Here is a 16,388-nt window from a genome sequence, read left to right as displayed (position 1 = left end):
ACTTGCCGAGAGAGAGGTTATATCCAAACTCCTACCACCTTAAACAATTCCTTAGTCCTTCCATCGTCTGAAGCACAGACTACATTGTGTGCATATGGAAAGAAAATTGTGTATTGCACCTGGAAGTTGGGTCCATTTTTAATTATTCTACAAAATACACGTTTTGGGGACCACTGCCAAGATGTGGGTAATGGAATTTGTATTAACCTCTGTTCCACAAAACCCACAACTGAGAACAGCTATTATTTTCAAAGGATTCGGTAACTTTTAATGTTTTGAACTGCATGGTAAGTTTTACAGCGTGTTCTGACCAAAGAGGCTACCAGAACATAATGTGGCTTTAATTTAACGAATAACACCCTCCTGCGTGCTAAACCCAGCCTCTCCCAGGCTTTTTTTGCCTGCACCGCTACCGGACCTGGATATGGTGCAACAGAAGCGGCCTCCCACCTTTCCCCCCCTTCACCCTCTGCTCCTTGCTGACTCTTCAAGAAGTTGACTTCAACAGTTTGACATCTCTCTCCAAAATACGTTAAAAGTTTCTATTAATATTTTATTGCTCATAAAACATCAAAGCTAGCTCCCCTTCTGACTTATCAGCAAGCAGCAATATTCCCTTTTTTTTTAAAGCTAAATTAAACTATGGGGAGCCAATTAAAAAAGCAAAACCTCACAAACTAAGCTTTCCTCTATTAATCTTTCTAAATTTAGGATATATCAAGTCCTCTCAGCCCACATCTAATGTTAGTGGCATAGTTTGAAATTACTGCTAGACATATAATTAGGTGACTAAAGGACAAAAAACCCACTAGAACTCTTAAGTGATAATTAATATTAGCAGGTTTGATTTTGCTAGCTATATAGCACCTGTCAAAGTTCTTCAGAGTCAAGTGGTAAATAATCGGGAGTTACCTGTGCTGCTGTGCACCTAGGCAGCTCAAAGGGCAAAAAGTCTTTGTATTTTTATTTTTACCACTTTGGATCTCTTGGTTTGAAGGCTGCAGTCAGCCCAAGATTAAAGAATGTAACCTTGACAATCTAATTTATCTTAAGAGTTGTAGCTTACTTTAACTGGTAATAAAGTAATCAATTTTTGCCTCTTATCCTTCGATGTCCTTTAAGTTGCTTTGGAAGAAATATGGCCGGGGAGGAGGGGAAATCAATGAATCTGAACAGAGATTACTGGCATGTCCCTTGAATAAAGCAGCAAGATAAAATATGGAGGAAATTTCAAAAGGGGGGAAAAGCATAGTTTTGTGGATGAAATCTGATTTACATTTAAGAAACTGTTGACTTTACAGCACTTAAATGTATTTTACACCCTATTAGTGTTAGTAAAATCCAGTATCAACACTAATAGAAAGATTATCTGTTTCTATTGCTCATTTTCTGTATATTAACCCGATGTGGTTGGCAGCAGCTTGGAGTTCTTGCCACCTCCCAAACCCATGATGAAACGGGCAAAGGAAACTACTTTAAATCATAAAATCTAACATGACAATTTTCATGATAACTGCATCTTTTTAGGATGTTCTAAGTACTGCAGAACAGTGATCTAACACATAGCAGTTGCTTTAACAAAAATAACTGTTCTGTCTGGTGACAACATCTTCCTATAAAAAAAAAAAAAAAAAAAAAAAAGAAATCTCAGCAGAAACAATAGCTATCATTCCCAACGTAGAAAAAGCAGGTGTAAAGTATACTGCTAACATTTGTAATCACAGAATAGTACTTCTATATTTTCACTCCAGCTAAGTACTTCTATATTTTCACTCTCTCACAGCTAAGACTGCAATATTACAGAGATATCAGAGCATACCCTCTGTCCAAGGTCTTCTCCAAGAACTATTATGGTACTTAAATTATTTCTAAACAAGAAAAGATAATTTAAACCTACAACAGCTTCTTTACGATCAGCAGCACATTTCTAAGATGTAAGCAAGACAGATGCTAACCATAACACAAAAATAAAAAATGCTACTTATGAAGGAGCACTCAATCAATCATTTTCTTTAAAGTATTTTATATACATAGCTAAGCTCAAAGTAATTAATAAATTTAATAATCAGATTCTGTTTATCATTCCTGATGGACATCCACCATGAAGTGAAACGTTCCTCTCCCCGATCCCTCCAAGGGTGAGCCATCCCTGGAAGAATGCTGGGGCCGGAGCTGGGGAGGAGAGGGAGCGCTGGGTTCCCTGCCATGTTTCACCACACAAGTCCCATCCCTTGGGCCCCATCGCCGCCGCCCTTCATCTTCACTGGCAATTTTGACCAATGCAAACAGACCACTAAAATTTTTGTTCCAATCAGAAAGGTAGATGCCGGGAACTCATTTATGGGATCGCTGTGTTTTACTTCCAGGCTCTGTTTGTGGAGCAATTTGGGGGTGGGGTTGTTTCTTATGTAAATATGATAAAGTTGAGAATCATATCATTAAAAATTCCACTGGCAATATTTTACTCCAGATAAGCAATCTCAGCTTTAAGTCAGGCTGATGGTCAAACTACAGTTTAGACCTTAAATGTAAACATTTTTTTTAAAAGCTCACGGTTAAGAGAGGGCCATCTTCAACCAGTTTTAAATAACGTCCAACAGAGAAGAATATTTAGACTAGAATACACAGAAAATTAGTACACCACTTTTTTCTTTGCTTTAACAAGGAACCTTTGCTCCTCCAGGAACATTTGAATTGTTTTACATTTCTCTTAACTTGGAACATCAATTTAAAAATAAGTTAGACCATTAGCATTCATAAGTGCTTTAAAGAAACTAGCTGGTTTTCATCAAGACACATCATATTTGATTGCTTCATGCAAGCCAAATTTAGTCTCTCTATTTTGTACTACTCATAATTGGTTACTTAATGTGTGCACACTATTTACACATCATGAGACACATAATTTTGTATCATGTACAATTTGTTTATACAAGAGAAAAAAAGTGCATCAAACTCAAGTGCTACACTACTTAATTGCTTGAGAACTAAGAATTAATTGCCATTGAGACAGAAAAGCAAAAGTAATTATGTAAAAATGGGATCATCAACACTAAAAAAACCCCCAGTTTTCCAAACCTCAAGTTCAAGCAGTTCAGGCCACATAAGCTTTCTATAACTTGCAGATGACTGGAACACTGATCTCTGGTGGGATACCAGTCAGCCAAGACACCAGAGAAAGTCCTGGCATTCAAAGGAAGAATAAGTTATTCTACCAGTTAATAGCCCAACCTTGTAATCAGTGACTTAACCACCATCACATTACAGCAACTGCATCTTCAGCGCTGATGAGGAGCAGGCTTTACTGTACTCAAACATTTCACAATGTCCAGAACATTCTACCTCTCACCGTCCTTCACTGCCCCAGATCAAGGGAGCCACCACCTCCTCCTCCTCCTCTTCACTCCACTGAGCTGAGGAAGTTTTAAAAGCCCATCCAGTTAACAGCCTCTTGGCAACCAAGAAAAAGTGGGACCCAACCAGCGTGGCCCAGTGACTAAGGCAGTTCATCAAAATGCTTTCAGGAAAAAGCAAATTGATTCAATATTGTGGTTTAATGCATCATAACACTATCAGAGAACATGAGCCGCACTGCGGAGCGCAGGGGCTGCAGTCTGGTTGCAGCAAAGCAAGTGCCATTGGCAACTTGCTTAGGCTGTGGCTAATACTCAACTTTGGAGGACTGGAGTTAACCCAAATTTCTCAAGAGAGTCATGACAAGAGTCATCATGAGTTACAACTACAGTCTACAACCAGCGTTTCACAGAAAGATGTGCCAGCCTCTCACAGTGTGCAGAGAGAGGCCAACAAGTTAGTGAGGAGTCAGAACATCCAATTTCATCACCCTTCCACATCGCTTTTCTCCCATTTCCAATCAGATTTCAAATCTGCTCTGGCTTCACCACCTCGTTTTGTAAGCACTAGGGTTAAAAACTTCAGGTATCATCTTTACACAGACACTTCCTCCTCCTTCCAGATATGATTTTTGGGGGATTAAAAGCTGCTACAAAATGAGCCTATGAATAGCAACTAAGAAAAAAATAACCTGGCACAGGAAGATTATATTACTGGGGACAGTGAGAACATAGCAAGCATGTACTATATTTTTCCCCAGCAGTGACTCATTTATTTGGAGCTGTCTTTCAGAGACTTCTCTGGTCTCCTCTTCATCTCATGTGAAATTTTAACATTCACAATACCCTTGGCAGGGAAGTCCACAGTGTCTACCACCTTCTGCATAAATAGCCAAGACCTTTTATGTTGCATCTCACCAATCTAATGTCATCTAATAGCCACAAGTTCTTGTCCACAAAACAGCACATTTGGTACACACCATTTATTCCAGACATCTCTTTCCTTCAGTCAGGCAACAAGAAGCTGCAGGAAATAGAGAATGAAGCAAGGAACAATAAAAGAAGGCAGTTCCAAAAAACAGGAGCAGGTAGACTAAGTATACAATCACACAGTTGGTTTTGTGCCCATCTCAGCCCAGTGATAGACCATTAAGCCTACGAGTGCACTATTACCATAGTTATCGGTGACTTCACATGCGCTTAAGATTTGAAAAAGCTTTAGAAAAGATGCTTCATTTTCCCCATCTACTTTCGTATTCCTTTAAAAGAGGTGTAGAATAATAAAGTGTAATAACAACTTTCTCTATAAACATGGCACAAGATAGTACATTGCTATGGGCCCGTCACAACCACTCCAGCGCTGCACAGAAGGCAGCATGCAGCACTTACGAACCTGAACAACCGTACCCTGGCATACCTGTCAGGAAAGAATCAGCCCTAGCAAAAATTGGAGGTAAAAATACTGATGCTACTTTCTTCACTGCATTTGAAGGATATGATCCATTGGGCAGTCCATGGCTGTGCTTGCATATTTTTCCTGTGCGGTGTTACATATTGTGGCAGAAAACATAAGCCAGAGGAGTTATAAAACTAAATGAGTCTTCTCTCAAACAACAACAGAAACAGCTGTAGGCTCCCACTAGTGCCATCAGGTACACAATGCAAGGAAAAACACCCCTGTTACTGTAGGATATTTTACAATGACATGAGCTTGCTGTCCACGGGGATTTGTCAGTGGCTGTTTATAAAGCCCAGGTGTAACATTCATTTCCTTCAGGATGCGCGTGTGAACCACAGTCAGCAAGAGAGGATCCAGCTGGGGGAAGTCATGGCTCTTGCTTAATGAAAGAAGATGGCGGGCAAAAGGGGAAAGGAAGAAGAGTTAGAGGGATTTTAACTTCCTCACATCTTTCTCTTCCAAGATTTCTACCTTTAAGGCACAGAGAAACAAATCAAGTTGACTGGAGAAACCTAATAAAGGTTCCTGCATCCAAATACCTTTTCTAAGTGTTTTGCATAAAGCTACTGCTAAGGTAGCACTTGACCCATAACCTAAAAACTTTGAGCGTGGGAGCCTTCCAAATGGGTACTAAGGTAGACATCATCGGGTTTCTTTGAAGCAAGTCTAGCTATGCTATGAACAGTTGTTCAAAGGCATCGCGACAGAAACATTGATCAGCAATCCACAGGATGAAGCGCTTGGTTTTTATGAAAACCATTCAGTATCATCAAGACTTTAAGCTACCAAAAAGAAAAAAAAAAAAATCCCATGAGATAGATTTTTCATTATGAAAACATCTAGAATCATTCCCCTAAATTTTTTGCAAACGAGCAACTGCCCAGCTCCAGATACCATCAGGAGCAGCGGATGAGAACCACAGCAGCCTCTCTGCGCGTGAGCGGAGGAATCTGTGCGATGGGTGGGGTGCTCCTGTCACGGCCTCATTTCCAATGGTTAACTATACCAGAAGTCTAAGAAAGACTTTTCAGCAAACACACGCAGAACAAATGCTAATTCCTTTGCAAGCTAAAACAGAAATACACTCAATCCACTTCCTGGTATTGACACAGCACATTGTTCTAAATGCATCCATTGTAAATAGAATATAATAGCTTTGCCGTAGAAAAACAGTTAAGGAACAGTTATGTGCGGATCATGGTAGGGGTTTTTTGTTTTCATTTGTTTGTCTACCCCTCCTTGATAGCTATACAAGCTTCTCGAAAAATATTTTTCACACGTGACATACAGACACACACATCTTTGCAACAACCAAATCACCAGGACCTGGGTCCCCCCTGTCCCCCTCTCCCGGTAGCACAAAGCAAGCGGTGACATTTATAAATGTAACTGTTGACTCCAAAGGGTTCGACAAGAAGAGGCGGCAGAAAAGCAAACAGTCTGCCCACTCACCAGGGACCCTGGAGTCAAGGACTAAGTTACAGTAACTTAATTACAGGAAACTCATTTCTCAGTTGTCTGCCTCTGTGTGCTCCATGGTCTAACTCGAGCATACGGAGCAGTGGGTCAGGGGCAGGGAGGGGCACTGCCAGGTTAGAGCAACGCTGACTCTGTAAAACTTTCCAGATAACCAGTTATCTTGCCAACACTTTGCTCAACCCAACTTGACCCTTATAAACGTGGAAGGTTAATTGTTAGAAATTTGTAACAACAAATATACTGTGGGTTTTTTTTTTTTAGTTTTTTTCACTGCAAAAAAACCCCAAGCAGCAATAAGATGTCTGGAAATAATTAAGAAAGTTCACATAAACGTTTATGTATGTAAGTAGCAGTGATATTTTAAACATGAGAAATTAAACACTTCTTAATTCTGACTCAGTCACACCAGTGAAACATTTCTGCATACTAGTAAACTGTATAAACACTAAGTAAATAGAGAGAGACATATGATCAAAGACTGTGGAAGTTTATCTTATAAGTCAGGGCTACAGCAGCCACTGGCATATGACTGGCAATTCCTTTCAGTAAACGTTATCATAACGTTATTTGAAAGTATTTATGAGAATAAAACAACAAAATCTCTCAGAGTTCTAACTTCCAGCACTAATGATTTAGTAGCATTGTAAGATGCTGTTATGTTTGGTCTTTAGTAGAACATTTTCATGTCAGGACACATCTTTAAGTGAAGATTCATTTCAGAAGAGTGATTGAAAACAAAATATCCAGATTAAACCAAGTTTTGTTTTACTAAACCTTGTGTGTTAAAGCCCATTTTTATACAAACTGCTTGAAGAATTTCATAAGTTCTTATCACAACGCAATACAATGATAACTTTAATTTGAAAATGAAGACTCAGCATTATCTCATAATTTTTATTAGCTATATTTTATTGTATTAATTTCTTGGGAACTCTGAAATTGCAAGTCCCAGAAGGATGGTACTCACCATGCCACCTATGGGAATAGCTCCCTTAGGATCTCATGATTTAAGGTTATATATATGTCTACATACACATATGTCATATATACATGTACAGACATGTGTGTATTGTGTATGTGAGAGAATATGTAAACAGTTATACAACCTTATATGCGCAGATACTTAGTGACCCAGACAATCATTTCTAATGTGTCTTCTTGTATATGGGAGATCTCAAGTCACAGGAATCTTGTACTAATTCCCTTAAAAGCTACAATAAAGCATACATGGAGAAGATTTTCAGCTGTGGTATCCCTGAATACTCTAGTTGAACTCTGAAAGTTTTCCAGTTTTAGCTTTCCTTGATAACGTGCAGGACACTATATTATGTGTCTTCTTGATTAGACAGACATCAGAAGCTACTGAAAAACACAAAGACCTGGAAAGTACTGAAATGGATCCTCAGGGCAGTTCCTAGATTTTGCTTAACTGTAAAAATGTTTCTGGAATGTTTTTTACCTGTTGGTGGTTCTCATTAAATGAAACCATAATTACAGAAACAAAGATATACTTGAAGGCTTCATGAGTCTTCCAAAAATTAAATGGAGAAAAAACAACCAACCAACCAAACAAAAAAAGTAGCTCCCTACCTCCCTCTCCTGTACCTAAACAAGAACAATCCTGTGTTCAGTTTCAAACTTCTAATTTGGGGATGGAGCTAGCAGGAAAGTGACTGGAAACTGGTACCTGGGATGTCCTAACCTCAAAGACTGTTCTTTTCAGCATCTAACAGATGCACATGCTAGCTTTCAGTCCTTGCCCATCCTTCTTCACAGGCATCCATCTCTGACTGCCAGTGTAAGGAGGAGAATCAATCTTTGTTTGATGGCCACAGGATGCCATCAGTGACTCCATCATTAAAGATGCTCTGCAGGATTCTTTCCATTCCCTCCCCTTCCTTTTCCCAGACCCCTGCTCCCAGCCCATCTACAGGTCTATGCTATCACAAGTCCTACCCTCTTTAACTCCTATGTAAAGCCAAAGCAAACCTTACAACTCACTTACTGGAAGTTGCTTATGTGGTAAATTAAAATGCAATAGGAGAAAACAAATTCACCTTTCACAGAGTGAGTTTTCCCTAGATTTCATCTGAAAGCTTTACATTATCCCTATGCCTTGCTTAATTTACCAGAACTCCTCTTGGAGGCTGGAGAGCTGAAACACGGCAATATCTGCCACTATTCCACAGCCAGAAAATAAATTCAATACATAACATATATAATGGATGTAATTTTAACACATTTAGATTTCATTAATACCTAGCAGAGCCACAGATGTGATAATGTAGGTTACTTTTAGAGAAGCAACCAGCAAGGCACACGACAATTTGCTCCACATCCTAACACACGGCACAAGTCTAGGCTTTGGCTCTAACGGGACTTCATCACAGCGCTTTCAGCATCAGGATTTATTTATAAAGGGGGGCACACAACACATAAATCAGAGAGAGCTCAGCCTTTGAAAGACCAGCTGTGGCTGCTTCTCCTCTTGTGTCAAGAGTTCTCATAGTAACATGTGTTAAGTTTTACAGTAAATTTTTAAAAAGTAATTAATAGGAAGGCCTTCTGCAGTTAATCATAGCTTAATACCCTTTACATGGAAATCAAATTTATTTCTCTGCTGTTACTGATGCACTTTTAAAAATTATTATTGCAGTATGTCCCCTGATGCCTTTCAAACATCAAAACTGAGGTTCAAATGCAATGAAAATATTTAAAACTTTAGGTATCTTTAGGTTTAGAGAGAAAGTAGTATAAACCAGCCTGAGCTGCAAGCTTTATTCAAGCTGAAACACACATTTGAATGAATTGTGTGAGGACAGCAAGGATCTAGAAAGCAACCGTATACAAGAGCTACTACACGTAGTAGCCACAAAACTTTCAGAAACACCTCATCCTCTTCATGTGAAATAGCAAATTTCTATAAAATATTTTAATGAAATGTTCATCTGTGATTCAGAGGAAGGATTCAAATTAGCAGGATTACAATTCTTTTAAAGAATGCATTTTCCCTGAAACCAAATACCAAACTTTCAGATATGGGAATCTAAAGTTAAAGGATCTTGAGAAGGGGAAAGAAAAAAAAAAAAGTCTGAAAATTTCAAGATTCCACTGATTTTAGCGGAAATCATACACATTCAATTCCTCCTTTTATCAATCATTCCACATCTTAAATGTCAGCTTCGGTTCTGTGAGACTTAAGCGTCCCTTATGACAAACTGGCCTCAATCAACAAGATCTCTTTATCAAAAGGGGACAAATCATCTTCTCCAAAGCTGAAATTCTAGCAGCCCAATGGTCCTCCCCTCTCATTATATATTTCTAGTACTATCATGGGTGATGGGCTACGGAAGGAGGGAAAGGTTACAGAAATGTAACTTAAAAGTTCCTGCTATTTAGATAAACATGCACACATAAAATTAATTCAGCTCTTCCTTAAGTTTAAGGTCAGTAAGAGAAAAATCACTTTTTGACTTGAAAAATCCTTCCCAAAAATCACAATGCATCTTTTATTCAATACTTAGTCAAAAAAAAAAGAAAGAAAACTACTAACCTTCACTGCTGGGGACAGGTTCTGTACCACCTGGTGTTTTATCTGGCATCTCTGCAGACACAGGCTTAGTAAAACCTAATGGACACAAAGCAAAGAAAGCATTCTCCATCAAAACCAGTATGTTTCAGTAGGACACTCCTCTGCCCTATTATCCCCATGAAGGATGGGTTTTCAGCTTTCATCATTTCCATGTTTGTACGTCAGACATGCAAACAAGCAGAACTCCTAGAGATTAACTGCAACACCGCTCAGTAGGCTGCTACCTGGATGTACTGCCAGGTAGGCAGGGACAAAAGGACCCACTAATAAATTGCAGTGGTAGATTGAAAGTACTAATTACATCTGGTAAACTTCTGTCTTTGAGTTTGGGTATTTTTTCCCCTCTCAGTGAATTTCTAGTGAGAGGCCTATGAACTGGGACGGAAGAACTGCTTACACTCACGTACCGCTGAAGTTAACGAAAGAGCAGCCACGTGGAGGGTCACGTCAGCCTGCATTAAACATAAAATTCTACTAACTTAAAGTTTTACCACATTGTAGAGCACCAGTATTTCTTCTATCCCAGCAGCAGGCAGAGAAGAAAAGTGAGCCTTCTCAGTGAGCCCGTCTCGTCTTTACAGCAGAGTTATGTACCCTCTGTGGTACTGGCCAACGGTCAACCTGTGGTCAACACATACTGACTGGGATTTTTGTATCCTCTTTTTTAGCACCTTTGAATGTTTTCCCACCACCAGCCAACCTGACATGCCATTTTACATACTGATAGCCTCAAGATCAGACTAGATGCATCAAGAAAAGACAATGCGAAGAGACCAGGATTGTCTGCCCAAAGGAGACTGTGTCACATGGGGCAGAGACTTCACGTCAGACAACAATTCAGGTAAGGCAGTGCTGCGTACAGGACTATGCAGAGTGCACGGCACTGGAAGCATTAGCACCACAGTCTGAACTCCTGACGAAGTCACTGACTTGTCGTGTCTCTAACAACACTGAGGCAAGAGAGCTGATTCAAGGCGCGGACTTCAGACGATCACCAGATTCAGAGTTATGGGAGACCTGCGTGGCTCATCCTGCACCAGAACCAAGACTGAGCACAAATAAATGGCTTTTTTTTTTCCCTTCTTAAATTATTTTGTGCTCAAATTCATATGACTTGTTCTGAATCCTGTTACCAGACCTAGAAGGAAAACATGTCTGCTCTAGCATCCAATAAAGGGCTTGGGTTTACAATAACAAACTAACTATACAAAATACATAGGATTTCTTAAACAATTTAAGTCACAGCAAGAATTTTGGGTATGCCATGCAGGGCAAATATATTTGTCATATTTAATTCACATGTATGTAAAAGGATTAGAAATACTGGACACACCTGAGGCTACAAGCCACTAGCACATCCTAGGGTACAAACTAATTCTTATTTAGCCGATGGAAATTCTACTACATATAGTTTTCTACATCAGCCAGGTCATCTCTACTCAAGATAAAATCCACTGGGTCTTACTCAGGAATTACTTTCTCATAGAATCATAGAATAGCTTGCGAGCAATGTGCAGGACCTTGCACTTGACCTGGTTGAACTTCATGAGGTTGGCACGAGCCCACCTCTCCAGCCTGTCAAGGTCCCTCTGGATGGCATTTCTTCCCTCCAGTGTGTGAACTGCACCACACAGCTTGGTGTCATTGGCAAACTTGCTGAGGGTGCACTCTATCCCACTGTCCACATTGTCAACAAAGACCTTAAACAGGGCAGTTCCCAATACCAGCCCCTGAGGAACTTCACTCATTACTGGTCTCCACTTGGACACTGAGCCATTGACCCCAACTCTGAGTGTGGCCATGCAGCCAATTCCTTACCCACCGAGTGGTCCAGTTTAGAGACAAGGATGTCATGCAGGACAATATCAAATGCTTTGCACAAGTCCAGGTAGATGACATCCATTGGTTGTTCCTTATCCACCCAAGCTGTAACCTCGTCATAGAAGGCCACCAAATTTATCAGGCATGATTTAGCCTTAGTGAGGTCGTGTTGGCTGTCAGCAGCCACCTCCTTATTTTCCATGTGCCTTAGTATGGTTTCCAGGAGAATCTGCTCCACAACCTTGCCAGGCACATTGTCCTTAATATAGATGTCTCATCAACACAACATTATACATACTCAAGATTTGGACCTAGTCAGAAATCTTCTCTATTTCCCAAAATTAATAGTGATCATGCTTATCCACCTGAAGGTCTGTGCACACAAATTCATAAACCACAGCTGGATGGTGTCAAACTGAATAAAGAAGTGCACCCTCAACAGAGTATTTAAACAGCTATAAACACCTAACAGTCTCCAAAATCCTTTACAAATTTGCTGTAAACCGGAAACCTACTCTCCAGAAGACACTTGAAAAAATAAATTTGTTCTTCAAACAGATTACTCAAATTTAATTATCTATGCTTATCATCACGAAACAGTTGGCTAGAATAAATACACCAACTAATTCTAAAACTTGGCAAGCTCATGTCCAACCCTCTGCATTCAATGATGCGCTACATATTGCCTGTGAACACTGCACCAGTTTATAAATCAAATTCCAGTTATCCAGCAGTTTACTAGTAAAGCTGATAGAAACCAGTTAATCACACAGTGCACTTGAACCAATACATCACATCAATAAATACAATATTTATTACTGTGATTCATTTCAAAATCCAAGAAAGTGTTTTCTGTAAATTCTACATTTCAAATAAATTATTTCATATCAGAAATTCAGGGAACTACACATTTAAAATAATAAAACATGAATATCCATGCATTTGTTTTCTGGTTTTGGTTGGCTGGAGTTGCACACAATTGAAATAAATACGTAAGTAAACTTCACCATTAAAACGCTCATGGAGTAACTCACTGACACATTACTTAGACAAAATTGGTAGTCTCAAAAATACTTTTAGGTTTCCTTACTAACATTTTGTAGAGCTGCTAAATACAAGCACTTTTCTGGCTTCTTCTGTCCCAGTTTTTATTTACACAAGTCCAATTTTCCTTGTCTAAAGCAGGCCAACATTTCTTTCTACTTGAAAGTAGTGAAGTGATAAGCTTGCTTTTGTGCCATCAAAATTCAGTACCAGAAAGCATTACCCTTCAAGTAAGACACCTACCAACAGTCACTTCTGGGGAATTCAACAGAGCACCCGTGCTCATCGCTCTCTACGGAGCATGAGCTGACATTCCCAGCACAAAACCTAATCACACTCAAATAGGCATTGAACGACCTTGGTATTTTCGATAATGGAATGGTACATTGCAAGCTGGATCATTCAGTTACTGCACACAAACCAAGGTATTTCTGGAACTGGTTCAGCCTTTCCACACTTAGAACAGCTCTCTGTTTCAAGAATTCATTTTGATAATCCAAGGCAATTTAGAAACTGCTGTCCCACGAATGGCTTTGCACAGATTTACCAATTTAGCAGCTCTGTATTACAATAAGCGATAGCAAGGGAGGCTTATCAGGGTTATAACAGGTTGAAGAAAGTCAGCCTCTGTGCCTAGAAAAGCGCATCTTCAGAACACTGTCTAGAAACACTCACCACTCTGTAATGGTTTGCAGCAATGGAACAGTCTGAAATGTGTTGCTGTTTCCTAGCTTTTTCCAAATCGTGCAGAAGACTAACAGTACCAGAAGAGTTCAACCAGGTGCAAACACGACAGGACCTGTATGGAGCTTTCAGCATGTTCCCATGGCATCGTCAGCGTCAAAAAAATCACAGACAAAAACTCGGGTCCAGTTACATGGCATGGAATAGTATTTTAAGTGACTTCTTTAAAAAGCTTGGAAATCCATACATTTTACAATCTAAAAAGTGTGCTTTCCCCCATTTCTCTATCAGTAACACAACTCTGTTCCACGCTGTTGCTAGAAATTGCAGAATATGCTAAGCGTCTTTTATAAAAAATAATTCACATTTGTGGCTGAAAAGGCCTATTTCATCACTCCTAGTCATATCATTTCTTTTCATGTAACCCTGATAAACTTCATTCTTGTAAGATTTATTTTGCTCTTCTTTTCTTCTCTGAGAGGTATAACAAAGCTAGTGGAAGGAGGAAAGATTTAAATAAAAGAAATACAGAACTCCACTCTTGCTTTCTCAAAAACCAGAAGTCAAGCTTTATAAATAAATAAAGGAATCCTAAAGTTCCCAGTTTTAATGTAGGAAGGAAATCTTTGACAAATACTATTCATCAGACTTTGAAAGTAAATTTCCCTCTGCAGTAAGGTCAAGCAGGACTCGGGTAAAATCCAGCAAAGCAGCAGCATTTGGGGTATAAGCTTGCTAGTAAGATATAAGAGAAAGTAATTCTTGCCGACTTCCCATACAAGTTCCACTTACATAAAGAACCTTATTGCAAACTTTGGGATATTATTACCACTATTAATTTAAAGATCAATCATATAAAGGACCTTATGAAAACTGTCCTGTGAGACCCTCCCAAACACTCTTGCAATCTAATTATTGCTGTAGCTTTAATTGTCCTGGCACCTTTGGCACAGCTGTTCTGTCAATCCACAGGGTGCTCAGTATTTCTGAATTTGTTACTCAGAGCTGTTCCCCGCACTGCTACCTACTGCTTACTCCTCTGAGCACTTCTTCACAGAACGTCCCAGTACGAGAACTTGAAATACATATGCATTCATAATTTATGAATAAACACAGCTCCACTGTTTAGATTTCTTAATTAAGTAAAACTCTCTAACAGTAACCAAAAATATTCACATCTATGACCATGCATTTTCACAGGCCATAATCAGCCAGGGCCACCCAAATGGGCATACTGGGAGGTCCTAGTTCAAGAAATTTGTTGTTCCTTCTAGTAGATTGGTTTGCCTTTAAAAACCTGAGCTGCTAAAAATAGCAATTACCTTTAACTTTGTGGAAAAAAAATAAGATCTCTATTCCTTTAAACACAGCATCTAAATCAATAGCATGCTACAGCTCAATTCACGGGAAAACATTCAAACTTATAGCACATCTGTGACTAAAAAATACTTTAAAAAAGCAGGCTCAGGGAAAATATAGATTACCCGCATTTCACAGACAAATACAGTCCTTGTATCTTAAATTAACTGTACCTTGCTAAAAATATATTAAAGGTTTCTAATTATTCAAAATAACTATTAGTTGAAATATTGCAATTTCAATTGGAGTAATTTTCATTAGAGAGAATACTTGTTCTATTTTTTGTTCTCTCAGCAATTTAGCAGCTTGAAAGAAACTATTGTTCATCACAGGTCTGTTTGCAGATTTAACTATGGAGTCCAACTATGTATTTATGTTGAACAACGATCATCACGAACCAAACTCTAACCTGAACCTCCTCCTTTGTGTCAAATCCCTGGCCTCTAGTCTACATCTGTTCCAAATAGCTGGAAGTGATCATGTTTAAGGAAGTTGGTTGGATTTCTTCAAAAAGTTTTCAAATACAGTGCCTTAGACAGACGCTGCATTTCTTTCCCATCTTCCAGAGGCACAACCAGCATTGTTGGTTCTGCGGCGGCCACTTTATTCACAATCAACATACACGTTCCTTTAAAATACTGTATTACATTTTTTAATGCGGCCTTTTACAGGTTAAACAGTCAGTGCTTTATGAATACAGAGCATTCCATATAAAACAACTGAAGCCCTGAAGTTCCACATTACACACTGTGCTGTTAACAGTAAAGCCATCTGCTGGTTTATTTTTAAACAGTATTTGGATGAGTTCTTCCTGCTGTAATTTAAAAAAAAAAAAAAACAAGTTTAAGAGTGGGTGGGGAGAAAATAGATATGAGTAGGTTTTTTTTACATGAAATGTTTTGTAAACAAACAAGGACACTTAGATGCCCACACACAGCCTGGACAGATTGTAGCACTTCTCAGGTGAACGGTATGGGACGTTGCGTTTCTGAATACAGAATCCCTCACAGAACCCCAAAACCAACACTCCAAGTCTCAGGTTGCAGGACGAACTCCAGACTCCAAGGCAGACTACGGCAAAATTCCCACCTACATTAACACGGCCAGAACTTGACATTTGGCTGGTAAATACTGCATATATCTTTGTTAGAGAATAAGGACATCTGTCCCGGATCTAGTTTTTGCCATTTGTTTGCCTACAAAATCCCTTCTGGACCAGATACGTGGCTGCTCAATACCCCACGAGAATAGCTTTGATCCCAGGTCACATAAACCGTAAAAGCAAGTTTATACGGTAATGCTAACACAATTTTTTCACATGAACCAAGAAGTGACACTGAAAGAAGCTCTCAGTAACATGGACAGAAGAAGGATAGAGGTTACGAGGACACAAAGCACTACATGCCACCAAGCCTCATTGCTGTTCCTATTCACCTCCACCCCTCAGCCCTTCTAAGTAACATAGCAGTATGTTTAAAATTAAAGTGTTATTTCAAGTTAATATTTATTCCTTCAAAATTGCACAGAATTCTAATGGCTCCTTTCATTCCCTTCCAGCAGAGCTCTGGATGTGGGTGTGAGTTACAGCTTCCCTTCT

The 16,388-nt window shown here is 39.2% G+C and overlaps 1 protein-coding gene across 5 annotated transcripts in view; it reads right to left on the bottom strand.

Moving 5' to 3' along the window:
- PLEKHG1 (pleckstrin homology and RhoGEF domain containing G1) overlaps positions 1-16,388 on the bottom strand; it is a 136,248-nt gene that overhangs the window by 87,408 nt on the left and 32,452 nt on the right. For 3 of the 5 annotated variants that reach the window (XM_086744981.1, XM_086744980.1, XM_086744982.1), the window contains one exon: positions 9,845-9,919. The exons of the other annotated variants lie outside the window; for them this stretch is intronic. In XM_086744981.1, coding sequence (XP_086601107.1) covers positions 9,845-9,893 — 49 coding nt within the window. In that variant the 5' untranslated portion in view covers positions 9,894-9,919. The remainder of the gene's footprint in view (positions 1-9,844; positions 9,920-16,388) is intronic. 5 annotated transcript variants of the gene reach the window in all.

Source organism: Chlamydotis macqueenii, chromosome 3, assembly GCF_036417535.1.
Source record: "Chlamydotis macqueenii isolate bChlMac1 chromosome 3, bChlMac1.mat, whole genome shotgun sequence".
Classification (NCBI taxonomy): Eukaryota; Metazoa; Chordata; class Aves; order Otidiformes; family Otididae; genus Chlamydotis; species Chlamydotis macqueenii.
This window is presented reverse-complemented; position numbering and strand designations above follow the sequence as displayed.